The 17,933-nt window shown below is 43.7% G+C and overlaps 2 protein-coding genes across 3 annotated transcripts; both read left to right on the top strand.

The window, feature by feature from the left end:
- The first annotated feature begins 2,067 nt into the window (after positions 1–2,067).
- On the top strand, positions 2,068–12,495 carry LOC136483431 (regulatory-associated protein of TOR 1-like). 2 transcript variants are annotated; one of them, XM_066480502.1, is made up of 23 exons: positions 2,068–2,666; positions 4,204–4,306; positions 5,056–5,138; positions 5,228–5,386; positions 5,478–5,594; positions 5,719–5,876; positions 6,006–6,160; positions 6,280–6,424; positions 6,499–6,577; positions 6,663–6,764; positions 7,202–7,285; positions 7,384–7,494; positions 7,586–7,936; positions 8,015–8,186; positions 8,305–8,880; positions 8,993–9,313; positions 9,412–9,532; positions 9,621–9,745; positions 9,821–9,960; positions 10,045–10,146; positions 11,104–11,189; positions 11,322–11,406; positions 11,531–12,495. In XM_066480502.1, the coding sequence occupies exons 1-23, from the start codon at positions 2,334–2,336 to the stop codon at positions 11,864–11,866; spliced, it is 4,044 nt and encodes a 1,347-aa protein (XP_066336599.1). In that variant the 5' UTR covers positions 2,068–2,333; the 3' UTR covers positions 11,867–12,495. The 2 variants fall into 2 exon arrangements, with proteins under 2 accessions (XP_066336599.1, XP_066336598.1); XM_066480501.1 differs by having other exon boundaries at positions 9,621–9,960.
- Positions 12,496–12,642: 147 nt separating this feature from the next.
- Positions 12,643–14,746, top strand: LOC136483433 (pentatricopeptide repeat-containing protein At2g38420, mitochondrial-like). The gene has a single exon (XM_066480505.1). It carries the CDS (start codon positions 13,115–13,117, stop codon positions 14,216–14,218), a length of 1,104 nt encoding a protein of 367 aa, XP_066336602.1. The 5' UTR covers positions 12,643–13,114; the 3' UTR covers positions 14,219–14,746.
- Positions 14,747–17,933: the final 3,187 nt, after the last annotated feature.

Genomic DNA, 17,933 nt, shown 5'->3' with positions numbered 1-17,933 from the left:
TTTTTAAAAATTATATGAAAATTCATGACATAGAATTCATGTTTTTAGATTCACCGTATGAGAGAAAAAATACTTTTATAATATACTATATAATTCGTACTTTGTAAAACTATACTTCCTTGGTCTCTAAACAAATGTTGTTCTCGTTTTTCGAGGAGTCAGACTCTTTTAACTTTAACCAAATATATAAAAAATATTAATAATATTTATAGCACATAGTTAGTATCGTTAGATAGATCATTGAATCTATTTTCATAGTAAACTAATCTGGAGATACAAATATTGTTAATATTTTCTACAAACTTAAGAAAGTTTGATCGACACGAATACCATAGCGACGCTTATTTGGGACGAAGGGAGTAAGGATTTTCCAAAATGGACTGTTAAAGGTAGTAATATTTGGCTTAGGACAAATCTCATATGAAATGTAAAAAAGAACATAGCGAGTATTAAGTCGTCCGCTTTTGCTCAATGAACTACAAAATCATTTTTATGTCTCCTACTTTTAAAACAGTTTGTTTTTGCACATTAGATGGTTTTGATGGTGATTTTGCTGATGTGCTACCACATCATAGAGCGTAAATCGAACTAAGTTGAAAGTTCACATAGACAAATCGAACTAAAACATTTTCAAAAGGAATATCCAAATTTAGAATTTTAAAAAAATCTAAATATTTTTACATGAAAAAATCCTTAAAAATATGGTTTAATCTTAGAAATTATGTCTTTCTTCGAAAAATTATGAAACTAGTTTCATATTTTTAATTTAAAAGAATCATGCTCTACCTTACGGTGCCTAGCTTTGGGGGGGGGGGGGGTCGGGGCCATCAGCCAAGGCCCCGCCTGGCTAAGGTGGTGTTTTGGATCTAGTGACTAAAATTTAGGAGGTATGTCGGAATGATGTTGTATGGGGTGTTCGGATACTAATAAAAAAATAAATTACATAATCCGTCAGTACTCAACGAGACGAAATTTTTAAGCCTAATTAATCCATCATTAGCATATGTTTACTGTAGCACCACATTATCAAATCATGGACTAATTAGGCTTAAAAGATTTGTTTCGCAAATTAGTCGCAAACTATGTAATTAGTTTCGTAATTAGTCTATATTTAATACTCCATGCACGTGTCCAAACATTCGATGGGACAACGACTAAAATTTAGGAGGGGCAATCAAACACCACCTAAGACGGAGCGCCCGTAGCTCGTGCGAGAAGAGCAGAGAAGGATCCCCTTGGTGCACTGATTGGATCGTCTTCTTGGCCTCCTGACCCATCTGCTTCCTGGCCGGCATCGCGTGCAGGAGGCAAAGGGGCATCCATGGCGGCGACGCTTGCGATCGAAGGAATTAGTCGGGAGAGAATACAGGAAGCAGATTGATATGGTGCTTAGTGGCAAATGCATGAATTTTTTTGTGAACTAGAGGTTGGGTTCCTAGACTGCGGGCCTAAGCGTGAAAGCTGTGAAAAGCTGCTATTTCAGTTTTATCCTATCTCAACGAGAGCAGGATTTAACGAGCTTCATCCACAAAGCTGCCTGCAAAAAGTTGTTTGAAAAAAAAACAGCTTCAAATAATTCATGAGGCTATTGGTAAAGCTGTGCCAAATAAAACTTTAATTTTAACTTATCTAATTTTAAATATTTTGTATAAAAAACATGTTGACAACTGTGATACACAAATACATGCAATATCGAGATACATTTTATGATGGGTTTAATGTGATGCTGCAGATTTTGGTGTATTTTATGTAGATATATCAAAATAGGTAACTTTAAATGAGGTCAAACTAAAACAATTCCGAACAGATGGTTTAATAGATTTTGAAAACCCTCAGGAAAACAAATAACATCTTATAAATATTAGAGAAAGAATATTTCTCAAAAACGAGAGAGAAGAGAAAGAATGGTATGGGAAAACAAGAAGGGCATCACGGGCCACGCCCCCCAAAATTAGCCAAAAAAAAAAAGAAAAAAAGAAATCGATTTCCATTTCTACTTTTTATAGCAATTTTATTTTCCTCTCACCGGTCAATCTCTCTCGGCGTCGCCTGCTTCCTCCTCGCTCCCTCCCGCACCGAGACGCCGCTTCCCTTCCCCTCCCCCACCTTTCTCTCTCCCTGTCCTCTCTCTCCCTCCTCCCAGCTGCATCCAAACCCTAACCCTAAACCCCTCCCCCACCAACCTCCGCCCAGTCTCCGCACCCCCACTGATCTGGCTCCCCACCTCGGACTCGCCACGCTGGCCCGATTCGATCGATGTAGGTGAGCGAGCTTCCCGACCTCATGATAGCTGCGGGGTGACTGGGTGCGGAAGACAGGCACAGCAGGCGTCGATGGCATTGGGAGATCTCATGGAGTCCAGGCTCGGCCACTCCTCGTCCTCGCCGTCGCCGTCGCCGGCCGCGGCCGCGGCCCCGGTGCCGCCGCTGCCCCATCGGCACCACAACCACCAGAACCACGTCGCGGATGACCTCCCCGTTGCCAACGGGCCGGAGCCCAGGAACGGGCTGGAGGTCGCCGAGGTGGAGAAGCCGGCGCCCGTGGCGTACCTGCCCCAGGTGGTCGTGCTGTGCGAGCAGCGCCACCAGGGGATCGACGAGGATACGGCCGCCGCCGCAGCGCCCTCCACCAGCGGGCTCGTCTCAAAGTGGCGACCCAAGGACCGGGTAATGGATGTGATGCTTGTTTGCAGATGCTGTTCCTAGTGCTTGCACTGATGGTATACTAGACTGTTCGCTGGATTTGGCGCGTCGCGTGGGAATGGGGCGGGACATTCTTAGGATAGCAATTAACTGACTGAGCTTAAAAATGGCAAATTGGGTGCAGCTGCTGGTCGTGTGAATTGATTATGATATCTGCAAACTGAACGCTATTTATCAATTTCCGTTACGGAATACGTTATGATCGCTAAAAACACCCCAGAAGTCACGGAACATGTAACGTTCTGCTCGCTACTCTTGTGAGCAGGACAATAGTGATATGGTGGAATTAATTATTGCTTGCCACAGCCTAGTATCTTCTGCTGCTTAAGTGTTTCGAAATGTTGTTGGAATTACATGTCGTATTACTCTTTTACTGTACGACACTGACCATTTCTTTGTTCGTAATAAAAATGGATGCAAAACGAAAATATTGTACCCAACTGTGTTGCTGTGGGCTGTAACATCACTCATGCAAATTCTTAATTTCATTAACCACTTAAATGTGGCATGATGATCACCGGTCTTTTAACTAGTATGTTTCAGATAAAATGTAAACAGTATTATTCTGGATACCTAACTGGTCCTGTAAATATTTTGATGGTCATGGTGGCGTATATACATACAGAGCAAAAAATGCCAGCCCCCTTCAAGTTCCTAGTGATACTACTACTATCAGTGACTTGTTGGCATCATATCTAGTCTTACCGTGTTGCTGTAAGTTACAGGCAAATTTGCCTCAATAGCACTACTCTATGAATCATTTTGCTAACATCCCACTTTCAATTTTGCCAAAGTTAAAACATAGACAATGCCTGGATCATGTCAATTAGTAGCCACTGGTCAAGATAAAGTTGGCTGACCCCAATCTTTTGATGTCATTAGAGGCTTAAGACATTCCAGTAACAAAGTTGGCATGAAAGCGCATGGTTGTTTCAGGGTTACCACTCGCCATATTGTACATGTTGCAATGACATGAAGCACCATGTGAAATAGGGTGTTTCAGTTCATGGCACCAGACATATATGATTGCTAGATAGGAGGTTTTGATGATAAATATAAGGTTGAACATTATGAGCCTTGAAGTTCCCCTGTGAGAAACATTAGAGACTATTGATGCTCTTGGGCAAAGAATGCAGAACCGCTTGGAATTTCTAAACATTAGATCCTTTTTGGATTTTCAATGCACCATATAAATTAAGTTGTCCTTTCACACTTGAGGCAAAGTCACTTCGGTTTGCAGCTTATGTTCACTTGTCTGAGGATCATGTTGACTTTAAACAACCCACACCTGTTATTTATTCTGTTTACTATTTTATTTAATTCCCTGTGTGTTCTCTCTGGTGCCTTGATTTGCACCATACATTACTAATTTAGTCATTGTGGAATTTATAGCCATTCTCTCTATTGTTTCCGTTTGGCCATTGGATGGCTCGCCATTTCTTTTTATAAGTTTTCCGCATCTTTTACACGATATTTACTAATGATGGATTTTGTAGTGCAGATGAAGACTGGATGTGTTGCACTTGTATTGTGTTTAAACATAAGTGTTGATCCACCTGATGTAATTAAGATTTCCCCTTGTGCAAGAATGGAGTGCTGGATAGGTAAACTTTTAGTTGGCTATATATTTCCAAATTTCAAATTAGTTGAAAAAATACAGTAAATGAACTGCTTTTCACCATTTGAGTGAAACTGTGTCTTTCTTTTTCGTGAATATCATTTCTGAATGCCAGATGAGAGCATATTGTTAATTAGAAGTACACAACAAAGTCTTTTAGTCCCAAGCACATTGGGGTAGGCTGGAGATGATACCCAACATGAGCACCAACAAGAAGTAAAAAGAAAAGGGAAAAACTTGTACAAATATACACAAGGCATCAACAGTATAGTAATATTATTAAAGGATCTAGAGCCTTGTTCATGGTTCATTCTTGTAGATAGCTGGTTTCCATGTGCTTCCATAGTTCCATCCAAGGACAATCCTTGCATGTATTCAGTCCTTCCAAGTAACTTTTCTTTTAGTATATTGCTAATTTGAAGTAAATCACAAGGAAACTATCTGGCACCTCTTTTCTCAAAAGACACTGTTAAAATTTATATTCTGAAAATGAGATTTTGCTCCATAGTTTTTAGATGAATCTAAGTTAAGAATTGGCATTTCATTGTAAAGGAAGTGAAATTTTCTAATGTAAGATACTGCATCTATTGGATGGTTATTTTGTCAAGCAAGTGTTACCAGACTTTAGGCAACGGTGGTAATTTACATTTGTTGATAGGTTTGTACTGCATTACTGTTATTGCACTCGTTGAGCTGCTTTGTGATATGTTCATAGGTCTATTCCTTTCTTTTCAGATCCTTTCTCTATGGTACCTCCTAAAGCTCTTGAAAGTATTGGAAAAACTTTGCATTCTCAGTATGAGCGCTGGCAACCTAAGGTAAAGAACTTGCTTCCCTGTTTATCTTCAATGCTATTTTGGTGAGGATTATTAGCATCTTCATGTCCTATTTCTAATGGCACTTGAAGGCTCGATACAAGCTTCAGCTGGATCCAACAGTGGAGGAAGTTAAGAAGCTTTGTAATACTTGCCGCAAATATGCCAGATCAGAGAGAGTCCTTTTCCATTATAACGGCCATGGTGTACCAAAGCCTACATCTAATGGTGAGATTTGGGTGTTTAACAAGGTAATATTATGAAGACACTGTAATGTTTGCCGCATGCTTTATTTATGATAGGTGTCTCTGATAAAATGGTTGTTTTTGCATTTTGCTGCAGAGTTACACACAGTATATTCCACTTCCAATTACTGATCTTGATTCATGGCTGAAGACACCTTCCATTTATGTTTTTGATTGCTCAGCAGCTGGAATTATTGTGAAAGCTTTTCTAGAGGTATGCTACATGTTTCTAATTATCATTTGTTTCTCTTGTGCTTGAAGTTGAAGGTCATCATGATTTATGTGTTCTGTTTTTGTTCCTGGACTGCCTAATATTCATAGTGACTTGTTTATTTCAGCGCCTAGACTGGAGTTCTACCTCCTCTGCATCTTCACAGAAGGATTGCATTCTTCTTGCTGCCTGCGAAGCACATCAAATGCTACCCCAGAGTGCAGAATTTCCTGCTGATGTGTTTACGGCCTGCCTCACAACTCCCATCAAAATGGCTTTGCACTGGTTCTTTCTCTCTCCCTCTTCCCTTCTCTTCTTTGTGTGTACATGCTTATTGGTGTGCACAGTTCCTTATCTCCTCTCCTTTTCTTAGCATGTCGTGCTTACATGAGGACATGCTTGTAAACCATGCAGGTTTTGTAAGCGAACATTACTCTGTGGTTCTCTGGATCATTCTCTTATTGACCAAATTCCTGGAAGGCAAAATGACCGTAAAACACTTCTTGGAGAGCTCAATTGGATTTTTACTGCTATAACAGATACTATCGCATGGAATGTTCTCCCACATGGTACGGTGTTTAGGGGAGAGAAATAATGTTTTGGGGAACAAGAAAACTAGAGAAGATTATTGAAGTTCAATATAAATGTTAGCCTATATTTGGTATATGATACAAGTTTCACTGTGCAGATCTGTTCCAAAGGCTTTTCAGGCAAGACCTTCTTGTTGCTAGTCTCTTCCGTAACTTCTTGCTTGCTGAGAGAATCATGCGATCTGCAAACTGTTCTCCAGTTTCTTATCCATTGTTACCACCAACACATCAACACCATATGTGGTAACTAACCTGACTCGTCCTTCTCTTTTTGCTTCAACTACTTTTTGTGCATTTTGTAACTTGCTAAATCCCAGGGATGCATGGGACATGGCTGCTGAGATTTGCCTTTCCAAGCTTCCTCAGTTAATCGCTGATCCAAATGCAGAGTTTCAGGTTTTCTACTCATCATTTAGCACTTCAAGAAACATTAATAGTTTTTGTGTGTTGTTATTGCTAATTTCTTTCTCCTTCAAACCAGCCAAGTCCGTTTTTTACGGAACAACTGATGGCTTTCGAAGTGTGGCTCGATCATGGCTCTGAGGACAAGAAACCTCCTGAACAGTTACCCATAGTACTTCAGGTAAGGCATTTTGCTTTTACACTTACATACAAGTCATTTTTTTTGTAAAACCCAGTTTAACTTTGTACCCTCGTTACCCTTCTCTTTGCTGCTATAGTTTTAATTTAGTAAAATTTAATATTCATATTCCTTTATTCAATCACAAAAAGACTCTCATTTTGGGTTGTGTGCAGCCAGCCTATCAAAAATTCGATGTTATTTGCTCTGGTGTACATTGAGATTTGACATTTGAAAATGTTATGGGTAGATTTGTCCCAAAATGTATACCCATAATTATATAATTTTACTATTCCTTATAAATTGTTGTAGTACAAATTACTTGGCCAAGTTATGTCTTGTGGATTGTGTCAATACCCAAAATACACTATTTTATGACTGGAGAGATTATATTTCTTTTATTGTTTTACTTTCCTTCTTACATCTTCTCTTTTTTGCAGGTCCTGCTTAGTCAATCACATAGATTTAGAGCACTTGTTCTGCTTGGAAGATTTCTTGACATGGGACCATGGGCAGTTGATTTGGTTTGTAGTGACCTCTTATGCATGTACCTTTTTTTATGAAATGTTTGTTGTTTTTTCTCTTTATTTAGTCTTCAACCTCTGGCACTTCATTGTTGTAGGCCCTGTCTGTCGGAATATTTCCTTATGTACTCAAACTACTTCAAACAAGTGCAATGGAGTTACGTCAAATTCTAGTGTTTATATGGACAAAAATTCTCTCTCTTGATAAGGTATGCACTCTTCATTGTAATCTTTTAAGGTCCTTTTGTTGTTTTAGATTAGATTCTGGTGTTTAACCTGTAACATTTTCCCAAATGGCAGTTATGTCAGGTTGACTTGGTTAAAGACGGAGGACATGGATATTTTATTAGGTTTCTTGACAGTTTGGATGCTTTCCCAGAACAGCGTGCAATGGCCGCTTTTGTTATAGCAGTCATTGTGGATGGGCATAGGACGGGTCAAGAGGCTTGTATGAATGCAGGGCTTATAGATGTTTGCCTGAGTCATCTGCAACCTGAGAATCCTCATGCACAAACAGAACCTTTGCTTTTGCAGTGGCTTTGTTTATGCCTTGGGAAACTCTGGGAAGATTTCCCTAAGGCTCAGTTACTTGGTCTGCAAACAAATGCACCAGAAATTGTAATATGCTTATTGTCAGAGCCTCAACCTGAGGTATGATGCCTTCATATTCTGTGTACTCTTTCTTTTGCCTACTTCCCAAGATACATATTAAACATTTGGTCTTGCCAGGTCAGAGCTGCTGCTGTTTTTGCACTTGGGAATCTCCTTGATAATACGTTAAATGGCTCTGATGATGATTCTGATGATGAAGAAAAGGTGAAAGCTGAAATAAATGTAGTTCGAAGCCTTCTGCAGATGTCTTCAGATGGTAGTCCCCTTGTTAGATCTGAGGTTGCTATAGGTATGTGCATTGGAAAATTAGATTGTTTTTCCTAGAACACTTGTTTTAGTGTCTTGAACATAGGAGATTTCTTTTAACCTTATGACAATGATTTTGGGTTGAACTGATGTTTTTCCAGCGCTTACTCGCTTTGCGTCGGGTCACAACAAACATCTCAAATCTGTTGCTGCGGAGTATTGGAAACCTCAATCCAATTCGTTGCTGAAGTCACTACCATCATTGGCAAATATAAGTAATCCAAGCAATGTTTACAGTCCCAACAACAGCATTGGTCCTGTGCTGAGGGTTGGCAGTGATAACGGTGCCGCTGGTCGTGATGGAAGAATTTCTACAAGCAGCCCAATTGCAACAAGTAGCATCATGCATGGCTCTCCCCAGTCAGATGATTCTTCCCAACACTCTGATTCAGGCATATTACTGAGGGAGAATGCAAGTAATGGTGGTCTCAGCTATGCTAGGCCGAGGCCTGTCGATAATGTCATTTATTCTCAATTTATATCAACTATGTGTTCTGTTTCTAAAGATCCTGACCCAAGAATTGCAAGTATTGGTCGGAGAGCACTGTCCCTTATAGATGTTGAACTAGTGGTCATGAAAAATACTAGATTTAACAGTGGAGGTCCACATCGAGGAGAGACATCTTCGTCAAACTATGGAATGGCACGCTCTTCTTCTTGGCGTGATATGAATTCTGGTAAGTTATAACCACTTTACTTATGATGTGCTTGGAAGTTGTAACACCTTGCCTCATTGGGTGTTCATGGAAAGACAAGAATTGTCGACTTGAGTTTTCCTATATTTTTCAGGTAGCAGCTCGATGAAATTTATGACCCCTCCTGTTAGCCCCCCTCAGCATGATTATCTTATAGGATTACGCCGAGTGTGTTCTATGGAGTTTGGACAGCATCCTATAAATTCACCTGATGGCTTAGCTGATCGCCTTTTAAGCTCTGCTTCAGGCCTCAGTAATAGAGAACCACTTCCCCAATCAACAATTTACAACTGGAGTTGTGGTCACTTCTCTAGGCCACTTTTAACTGTCTCTGATGATAATGAAGAAACCAATGCTAGAAGAGAAGAGAGAGAACGAATTGCACTAGACTACATCACTAAGTGCCAGCGCTCCTGTACGTGGATGTACATTTGTCTGCATTACATTATTGTTGTTGATTTTCTTGATTATTTACCTGTTGTTTTTCTTGGTGGTTCACCCTGGGAATAACAGCTTGCAAGATGACAAGCCAAATTGCTAGTTGGGATACAAGGTTTGATTTGGGAACAAAAGCAGCTTTATTGTTGCCATTTTCTCCAATCGTCGTTGCAGCTGATGAAAATGAACAGATAAGGTGAAATTATTATTGCAATTAAAAATCCTAGTGCCTGAATGCCTAATATGCACTGCTACGACTGTGCTGAAATTCTGTCTCATTCCAGAGTGTGGAACTACAGCGATGCACTACCAGTGAACTCTTTTCAAAACCATAAGTTATCCGACAGAGGGCTATCTAAACTTTTGCTTATCAATGAGCTTGATGAGAGCTTGCTTTTGGCCGCCTCAAGTATGCCTCTCTTCTCTATGCTTTTCCTTCTATACTTAACTTCTGCCATTGCACTGTCTAATTTTTATGTTGCAGGTGATGGAAATGTACGTATATGGAAAAATTTTGCTCAAAAGGGAGGACAGAAACTTGTAACTGCTTTCTCATCAGTTCAGGGACATCGAGCTGCTGGTCGCAGTATTGTGATTGACTGGCAGCAGCAATCTGGTTATCTGGTACATCCTATTTTTTCCTGTAGTTGTATTATTTTATTTTACGCATTGCATGTTCTATTACAACTTGCTCTCCTTGTCCAATAGTATGCATCTGGTGACATGTCTTGCATCTTGGTATGGGACCTTGATAAGGAACAGCTTCTCAGCACCATTCAGTCAACTGCTGATAGTGCCATTTCTTCCCTGGTGAGTTCCTGTGGCCTTGCGCTGTCTGAGAAATTGGAATATTCATACAACTATACAAGTAACTTCTTTTTATTATTTGACTAGGCTATATGTTACACATTGTCACTGAAGAAATAACCATAGATATGTGATTCTGTGTTTTCTATTATGCGGTTCATGCTGTGTACTTGATCTTCCCGTCATATTAATCAATAACTTAGAACATTACTCTGTAACTGCGTTTCACCGCCAGTAATTAAGTGCCATGGAATCATGGGTTTGTTTTTGATAGTGAAATTGTGACAAAAAAAATAGTACACATGGTAGGAAGGACTCTAGGTACATCTGCATGTGAGTTGCTAGTAGAGGTAAAGTGGAGTCACACTATTCTTGCATGAGTAATGATTGTATGCATGCATCCTCCTAGACTCCTAATGATTATGTGCCATTCATATACAATAACAACAACAACAACAACAACAAAGCTATTCACGTGCCTGAACCTTGATTGCTTCTGCTGGGTTTCAACTCTAGCCTACCCCAACTTGCTTGGGACTACCTCTTGTTCACATTATGTGCCATTCATATGGTTAAGATTTTATGCATGGAAGTGGCATTTGTTGTTGCTTTCTGTAGGAAAGTTGTTAGCTTGTCTTAAGTTGGTTGAACAATGTGAACAAGAGGTGAATTTGGCAAAGGATTTGCTCATGTTATGTCTTAAGCTCTGACTTGTTTTTACTCATCAAAAAATAAGTACTGTCCTCCAGTAGTCCAGTGTAATGTTTTTTTTAGCTTATCTTGTTGTTATACTTTTATAACATTTTAAAAGTTTGTTTCTCAAGAACACATTTTCATTCCATAGGTGTGAAATTAGCTGTTTGATTACTCTATATATTTGATTCTTGCTGCAGCAAGTTTTATGTTAATCTGGTTTGTGTTGATCTGTTTTTGAGATGTTGCTTGTTGCTTCTATTTCAGTCTGCATCTCAGGTCCGCTCCGGACACTTTGCTGCTGGTTTTGCTGATGGTTCTGTCAGGATATATGATGTTCGCTCTCCTGATAGGTAAGTACAGTAGTGTCTACATCCTCTGGCCTTGCATTTCATGCATATGTGCCCTATGAAATGTCCTATTTCCTCTTTCTTTTCTGCCAACTTAATTATTTGTACTCTGAATATTCTTTTTCTACACTGTAGGCTTGTCTATGTGGCCAGGCCGCATGCCCCAAGAACGGAAAAGGTTGTGGGCATAGGGTTTCAGCCTGGGTTTGATCCATACAAGGTAAATACTTCCACTGTACATTGCTATGTATTTTCGTTGTTGAAGCAACTAAGCAATTCTATAGTTGTCTGGGCTTTCCTTAAGCTTTACAATGCTCCCTTTTGTATTATTTGTGGTATCACAGATTGTAAGTGCATCACAAGCTGGAGACATTCAGTTTCTTGATGTTAGAAGGGCAGCAGAACCGTACCTGACTATTGAGGCACACAGGGGTTCACTTACAGCATTAGCGGTTCATCGGCATGCCCCAGTTGTTGCTAGTGGCTCAGCCAAGCAGATGATTAAAGTGTTTAGTCTTGAAGGAGAGCAGTTGAAGATTATTCGCTACCAGCCATCTTTTATGGGTCAAAGAATAGGCAGTGTAAATTGCCTTTCTTTTCATCCATACAAATCACTCCTGGCTGCTGGTGCTAGTGATAATGCTCTTGTCTCTATCTATGCTGAGGAAAATTACAAGTAAGATGAGGCCTATATCTTATGACAATGCAGCCACAGTGCAATCGGTAGGCCTTCCATTTTTGGCCAAGTGATGCTCCACAGCATGGTCCAGCTTCAAGATCCAAGATGATGGTAAGCCTTGTCACAGAGACAGTGTTGATGGCGCCGTGGCTTTCGGTGCATATATTGCCTGTTGGACGGCGTGTTGTAAGATACAGTCAAGATTCATTAGCCTCCTTGCAGAAGGTTTGTGGACCCTACCCTGATCCTGCCATTGAACTCGGAGGCTCCCCCCAAATAATTAATCATACCTAGGTTAACCAAAATGTAAATAGCCAGCGAAGATTCGGGTTGTACTTTGCCAGCATTATTCCTTTTTCAAGTGTAAAATGTTCTGAAGATGCTTGATATGATAAACAGGGCTTGGTAGGGGCTGCTGCCTGGGCAAGTGGGGGTTGTTCATATGGGCCCAGGTAGAATGGTTGCACATGTCTGCTCACAGATGTTGAATAGATAGATGCATTTGTCCAGCTAATATAGCGCTAGATGGGGGTAGTATTGGCCTGCATGAATGAAGGAATGTTGTCGAGTGACTTGCATTGTAACCCTTGGATAGATTGTCCGTTTGTATATATGAATCGTGTTTGTACAGTTGCCTGCTTTCTGTCCCCCCAAGTTGTGATCCGTGCAATGATGTGTCTTACGCTGGTGCATTCCAGTAGAGATGAGCCGAGGTGCTGGAACAGTTGAAGGCGGTCTTGTGATCTGTAACTGTAATCCCCAGCAATGGCCACCGTGTTGTTGAGGTGATTGATGGTAGAGGATATGTGAGCCTTCGTTGAGTGATTGATCACTTTCCCCATTGCCGTTCTGTGCTGTAACAGAGAATGAGGCTTTACAGCAGGCTGCATTGTCAATGGAATGATGGTCTTGATCCGCTTGAGATTTCGGTTAACTTCGGGAACCATAAGGAAAGGCATGGATTGCTTTGCATCATGAGTTATCAGATGACCGTGGAGATACATATCTGTGTTGTGGAAGTGTGCTGAGTGAAAGATAAAATGTACTGTGAATCTTGTGTCGATAAATGTTATTCTAGTGTATAATTCACAACTCTGGCTGCTTTTATTTAAAGGAAAAACATCATGTGTGATCTTTTCCCTAATTGCAATGCAAGTTCCCTAAGTCTTTCTGAAACTGCAGGATCGCTGAGCATAAAAGCTTCGTCGCAGCGGCGAGCGCGCGCCCACGCTTCCAGACCAGTGCTACCATGGCCCGGAGCCGCCACTCGGAACCGCGGCCTGACGCCACGGGCCACCAGCACCGCCTGCTGTCCACCCTGTCGCGCCACGGCCGCTTCGCCGCCGCCGCGACCCTCTTCTGCACGGCCCACCGCACGACCGGCGCCCTCAACGCCCTCCTGGCCGCGCTCTGCTCGTCCCGCCGGTCCCCGACTCTTCTCCGCGCCGCCCCCGCCGTGCTCCTCCGCGCCGCGCCGCACGCGGCCCCCGACGCCGCCACGTTCCGCATCCTCACCTCCGCGCTCTGCCGCGCCGGCCAGCCCACCGCCGCCGCGGACCTCCTCCGCTGCATGCCGCCGCTCCTCGTCGACCCGGACCCGCGCCACTGCCGCGCGGTCCTCGCCTCGCTCTGCCGCCGGGGCGCCGCCCCCGCCCGGGACGCGCTCGCGTTCCTCGACGACATGCGCCGGTGGGGCGTCCCGCCGGACCGACCCGACCACCGCGCCGTCGTTGAGGCGCTCCTGCGCGAGGGGTTGTCCGCTGAGGCGTACGAGGTCGTGGCCAGGCGGATGGACCGCGACGGCGTCGCCCCGGGCCTCCCGGAGTTCGAGCGGCTCCTCCGGGCTTTCCGAGACCGCGGACGGCTCGATGCCGTCGAGGAGGCGTTCGACGAAATGCTCCTGCGCGGGCTCCTCCCCAGCGCGCGCGTCTACGGCGTCTACCTCGGCACGCTCTGCGACGGGGGCGACCTGGCCGCCGCGCGCCGGATGCTGGGCTGCATGGAGCGCGCCGGGTGCCCGCCGGACGCCCGGACGTTTGGCGTCGTCGCCGCCGGGTGCGTGGCCGCCGGGGATGTGGACGCCGCGAGGGAGGTGGCGCGGGAGGCCGTCGGGCGGGGCCTGCGCTGGGACGCGCCCGCGCTGTCGGAGCTGGTCGCCGCTCTGCGTGCCGGCGGCTGTCTCGCGCCGGCGCGTCCGCTGCTGCTGGACATCCTGCGGGACGGCTGCTGCGCTGCCCCGGCTGATGCGGCGGCATTTGAGCGGCTGGTTGGAGAAGGAGCGTCGTGTGACGGCGGTGAGGGTCGGGGCGCCGAGGCCGCCGGAGTGGTCGGCGAGACAACGCCGAACGACTGAGCCTGTACTCCACTGCCATTCCATCAGTTGCGGCGCGCACTGAACACTGACTGATTCATAGGCACCTAGCAAATGCGGAGTACTGTAGTAGCTGGCCTCTGGTGCACTTCTTTACAGCGTCATTACGCCGGTGTGTGTCCTTGCCGAGAGGCCGTCACCGGCGACGGCGAGTGTTGTTTTGCTTCCGTGCTTCGCTTGTGAGGCAACAGCTACTGACAGGTGGGTCCACCTGTCGGTGGGACCAGCTTGCCATTCGGACAAAACGCGAATTTTTGTTCTGATAAAAAATGCTACAGACACGCGCGGGGGAGAAAGGATCGGAAATCATCCCGTCCGAACGTTCGGACGGGACCGCGTGCCAAACGACGAGCACGGGAACCGAGTTAGCACGGGAATCGTGAAATATTGTTTTTCTTGTTGGGCTGGCCGACGATACTGCAGATGTTTCCTTCCCTTTTCTTTTATTATTTATCTTCTTTTTCTTTTCTTTTCTTTTCTTTTTTTTTGTTTCCTTTTTATTATTTTCTTTCCGTGATTCTATTCTTTCTTTCTTTCTTTTTTTCTTTTGTAATGTTCAGGTAGTATACATGTGATGTTTTATTGTATATGTTGTAATCTTCTGTGATGTATTTTATGAGGTGTCCGTAGTATATATGTGATGTTCTATTATATATTTTATGATGTTCTGTGATGTATTTTTATAATGTTCACGTAATATATATGGTTCATATGGTATAGGCACGATGTTCTATAATATATTTTACGATGTTCATGTAGTATACATGTGATGTTATATGATGTATTTTATGATGTTCTATGATGTATTTTTATGATCACATGGTATACACACGATGTTCTATGATATATTTTTATGATGTTCATACATTATACATGTGATATTCTATGATTTATTTTATGATGTTCACGTGCTATACATGTGATGTTATATGATGTATTTTGTAATGTTCACGTAGTATACCTATGATGTTCTACGATGTATTTTAGAATGTTCGCATTTAATAAATGAGATGTTCTACAATTATCTTTAAGTATTTATATAGTAACCATGAGATGTATGGTATTTATGTAGTATTCATATGATGTTCTTTAATGATTTTAGGTTCTTTTTCCTTGTTTCCTCTGTTACTTTTGACTGTATTCTATTTTTTATACTTTTATTTTGTTTAATCTCTCACGTAGCTTTTTTTTATATATTTCATGAGATGTCACGTGGTGTTTTTTAATCTAAAACATTATTCTTGTGAGGGTAGAATATGTTTTATTAGATTTAAATACTCTGATATGGTTTATAATAATATAAATATTTTATAAGCAACACAAATCGTCTCGTATGGTGTAGTGGTGAGGGATGATTACTATAACCTTTTGATTAGTGTTCAACCTCTGCCATATATTATTTTTGTTTCTATATTAATATTTCTTCTAAAAATATTTATTTTCCATCTCTCTACTTGGTACACGGCTTCTTTGTGCGAGTAAAGATGGCAATGGAGACCCGCAACCCGATACCCGATGGTATTTACTCCATTAGGGTCTAAATATGTAACACCCTCGGTGTTACACCGTAAATCATCTACTAAAATATATTATGAGCATTATGTTTATGTGTTAATACATGTGATAAAGTGTGTAGATCAATTTTCGTAACTCAAAACGATCAACTAAAATACGAAACGAAAGTTGATTCAATAGTCATGTTATATCACTTAAGGTTGAAAACCAATTTTTATTAAGCAAAAATGCTATAGAACATTTATGTGTCACCTTAATAAAGTTGGAAGTACAAACTTTATAGATGACTGTGAAATACCCGCGGTCGAAAAATGATATTACTAGCTAATATTTCCACTAGCTTAGAAATCGCAAATGGAAATCAAATTCAGCTCAAAAACTTAGAAATTTTCAAGTCTGTCGACAGCTAGACATTGCTATGTTTAGCAATTTATTGTGAGAGATTGGGTTAAGGAGTGGTGTAGTGTTATGATTCGATTTGGTAGTTTCATATGCCATCTTGAGTGTAGTGAAGACGGTTTAGGTTTAGGAGCAACCGTTTGGTCGTGTTGAGCGCTTTAAAATTCGTGCGCATTACATGTCTCGGGTTGGTTAGCGCCGGGTGCACGGTCACTGCGCGGCCTCCCCACGCCGCGCACACGGTCGTGTCCCGCGCGATCACCCATGCCGCCGCGCTCGACCGGTCGAGCCGCCTGGGCTTGGCCGAGGTCTGCCGCAACGAGCCGCTAGCCCCATGCCCTGTTGCTCTGCCTCGCGCTGCCGTCTTGGGTGCCGCCGCGGCCGCGCTGCGCTGTCGTCACGTCCGCACTACCGTCACTCCTCATGTCGCGATGCTGCCGTTGTTGTCGCATCGTCGTCGCGTCCGTGCCTGTACACTGTAACCGCTGCACCGCGCTGCGTCGCTGGCCCAGTTTGATGCCGCGCGCACATGGCCGTGCCACTATCGCCATGTCATTTATGACACTGCGGACGCGTGGGCCACGTCGGTCGAGCGCGCGCGTGCCTATCGGCTAGCGTCGGCAAGTGGGCCTCCCGGTCTCGCCGCTCGCGTCCGACCAAGGCGAGGACGAGCCGAGCCCACCTGTCGAGCCATCTCTCTCTTTCTCTCTTTTGTCTCTCTATTTTTCACCGCCGTCGCGTCGCGTCACGGCGAGTCAGAGAGCAAGCACCTCTCATCAATTTCTCATGCTCGTGTCTCCACCTTCACGTCCCCTCTCCAACCGCCCTCACCCCACCTTGATTGCGGCTCAGCCGAGCTCCAATTTTAGAGCTTTGCCGCCACCGTGCCATTATGAACCGTCGCCACCCGCGTCGTGGCCAGCCTTCACCACTTTACCCTGCGTAAATTCCTCTGCACCACTAGCTCGCCTTGGCTCCCTCTCCATCGTGTGCACGCTAGTGGGAGCGCTACCGCCTCCCCGCTGCCGCTGACGCGGCTGTGTCCGTCGCGGCTCGTCGCGCGCACGTGGCCAGCACTACTTAGGTAGTCGCCGGCCGAACCACCACTTTGGTTGGGTTCGTGGTGTGCCTCTGGTGCTTATCCCCTATCTCTACTGTCCTGTTAGCGCTGTGGCTCATAGGAACACGGTTGCCACCATTGCAGGTCGCCCACCTCCAGGGAGAGCCCGCTCTGCTTCACCCCCGTTCGTGCAACCACCGCCCATCGTCGCGCATCAACCCATAGGTGAGCATTGGTCCCCTAGCCAGGTCTACAAGGGTCCCGGGTGGCCGACGTACCGCCTAGTGCCACCGCTCGCAGCGCCGGAGCGCGCGGGGGAGGCCAAGGACCATGCCGTTGTAAAGAGAAGAGAGTACGAGGGCTTCGTTGCAAAGTCGTTATCTATAGAAATAGTAACGTGGACTGCGTGTTGTTTTTCTCATAGTCCAGGGGTGTTTTTGCTAATGTACTAGCGCGCGCGGGATTCCCCCGCCACGGGCCGCCTCGCGCTGTAGGCCGGCCTGGCGTGGGCCACGTTGGGCCGAAATCGATTTATCTTTTTCGTGGAGAATAGAAATAACTTTTCATTTTAATTCTGAGCTGATGTTTGGTAAATCATATAAAATCATGTAGGTATCCAAAAATTGTGAAACAAATTTTGTTAGGTTCCTAAATTTGTGCTCTATCTGTTAGTGTATTTAGTTCATATATGTGCTTGTTGATACCAGGAGCTATTAAATCATT

This window comes from Miscanthus floridulus, chromosome 9 (genome assembly GCF_019320115.1).
Source record: "Miscanthus floridulus cultivar M001 chromosome 9, ASM1932011v1, whole genome shotgun sequence".
Classification (NCBI taxonomy): Eukaryota; Viridiplantae; Streptophyta; class Magnoliopsida; order Poales; family Poaceae; genus Miscanthus; species Miscanthus floridulus.
This window is presented reverse-complemented; position numbering and strand designations above follow the sequence as displayed.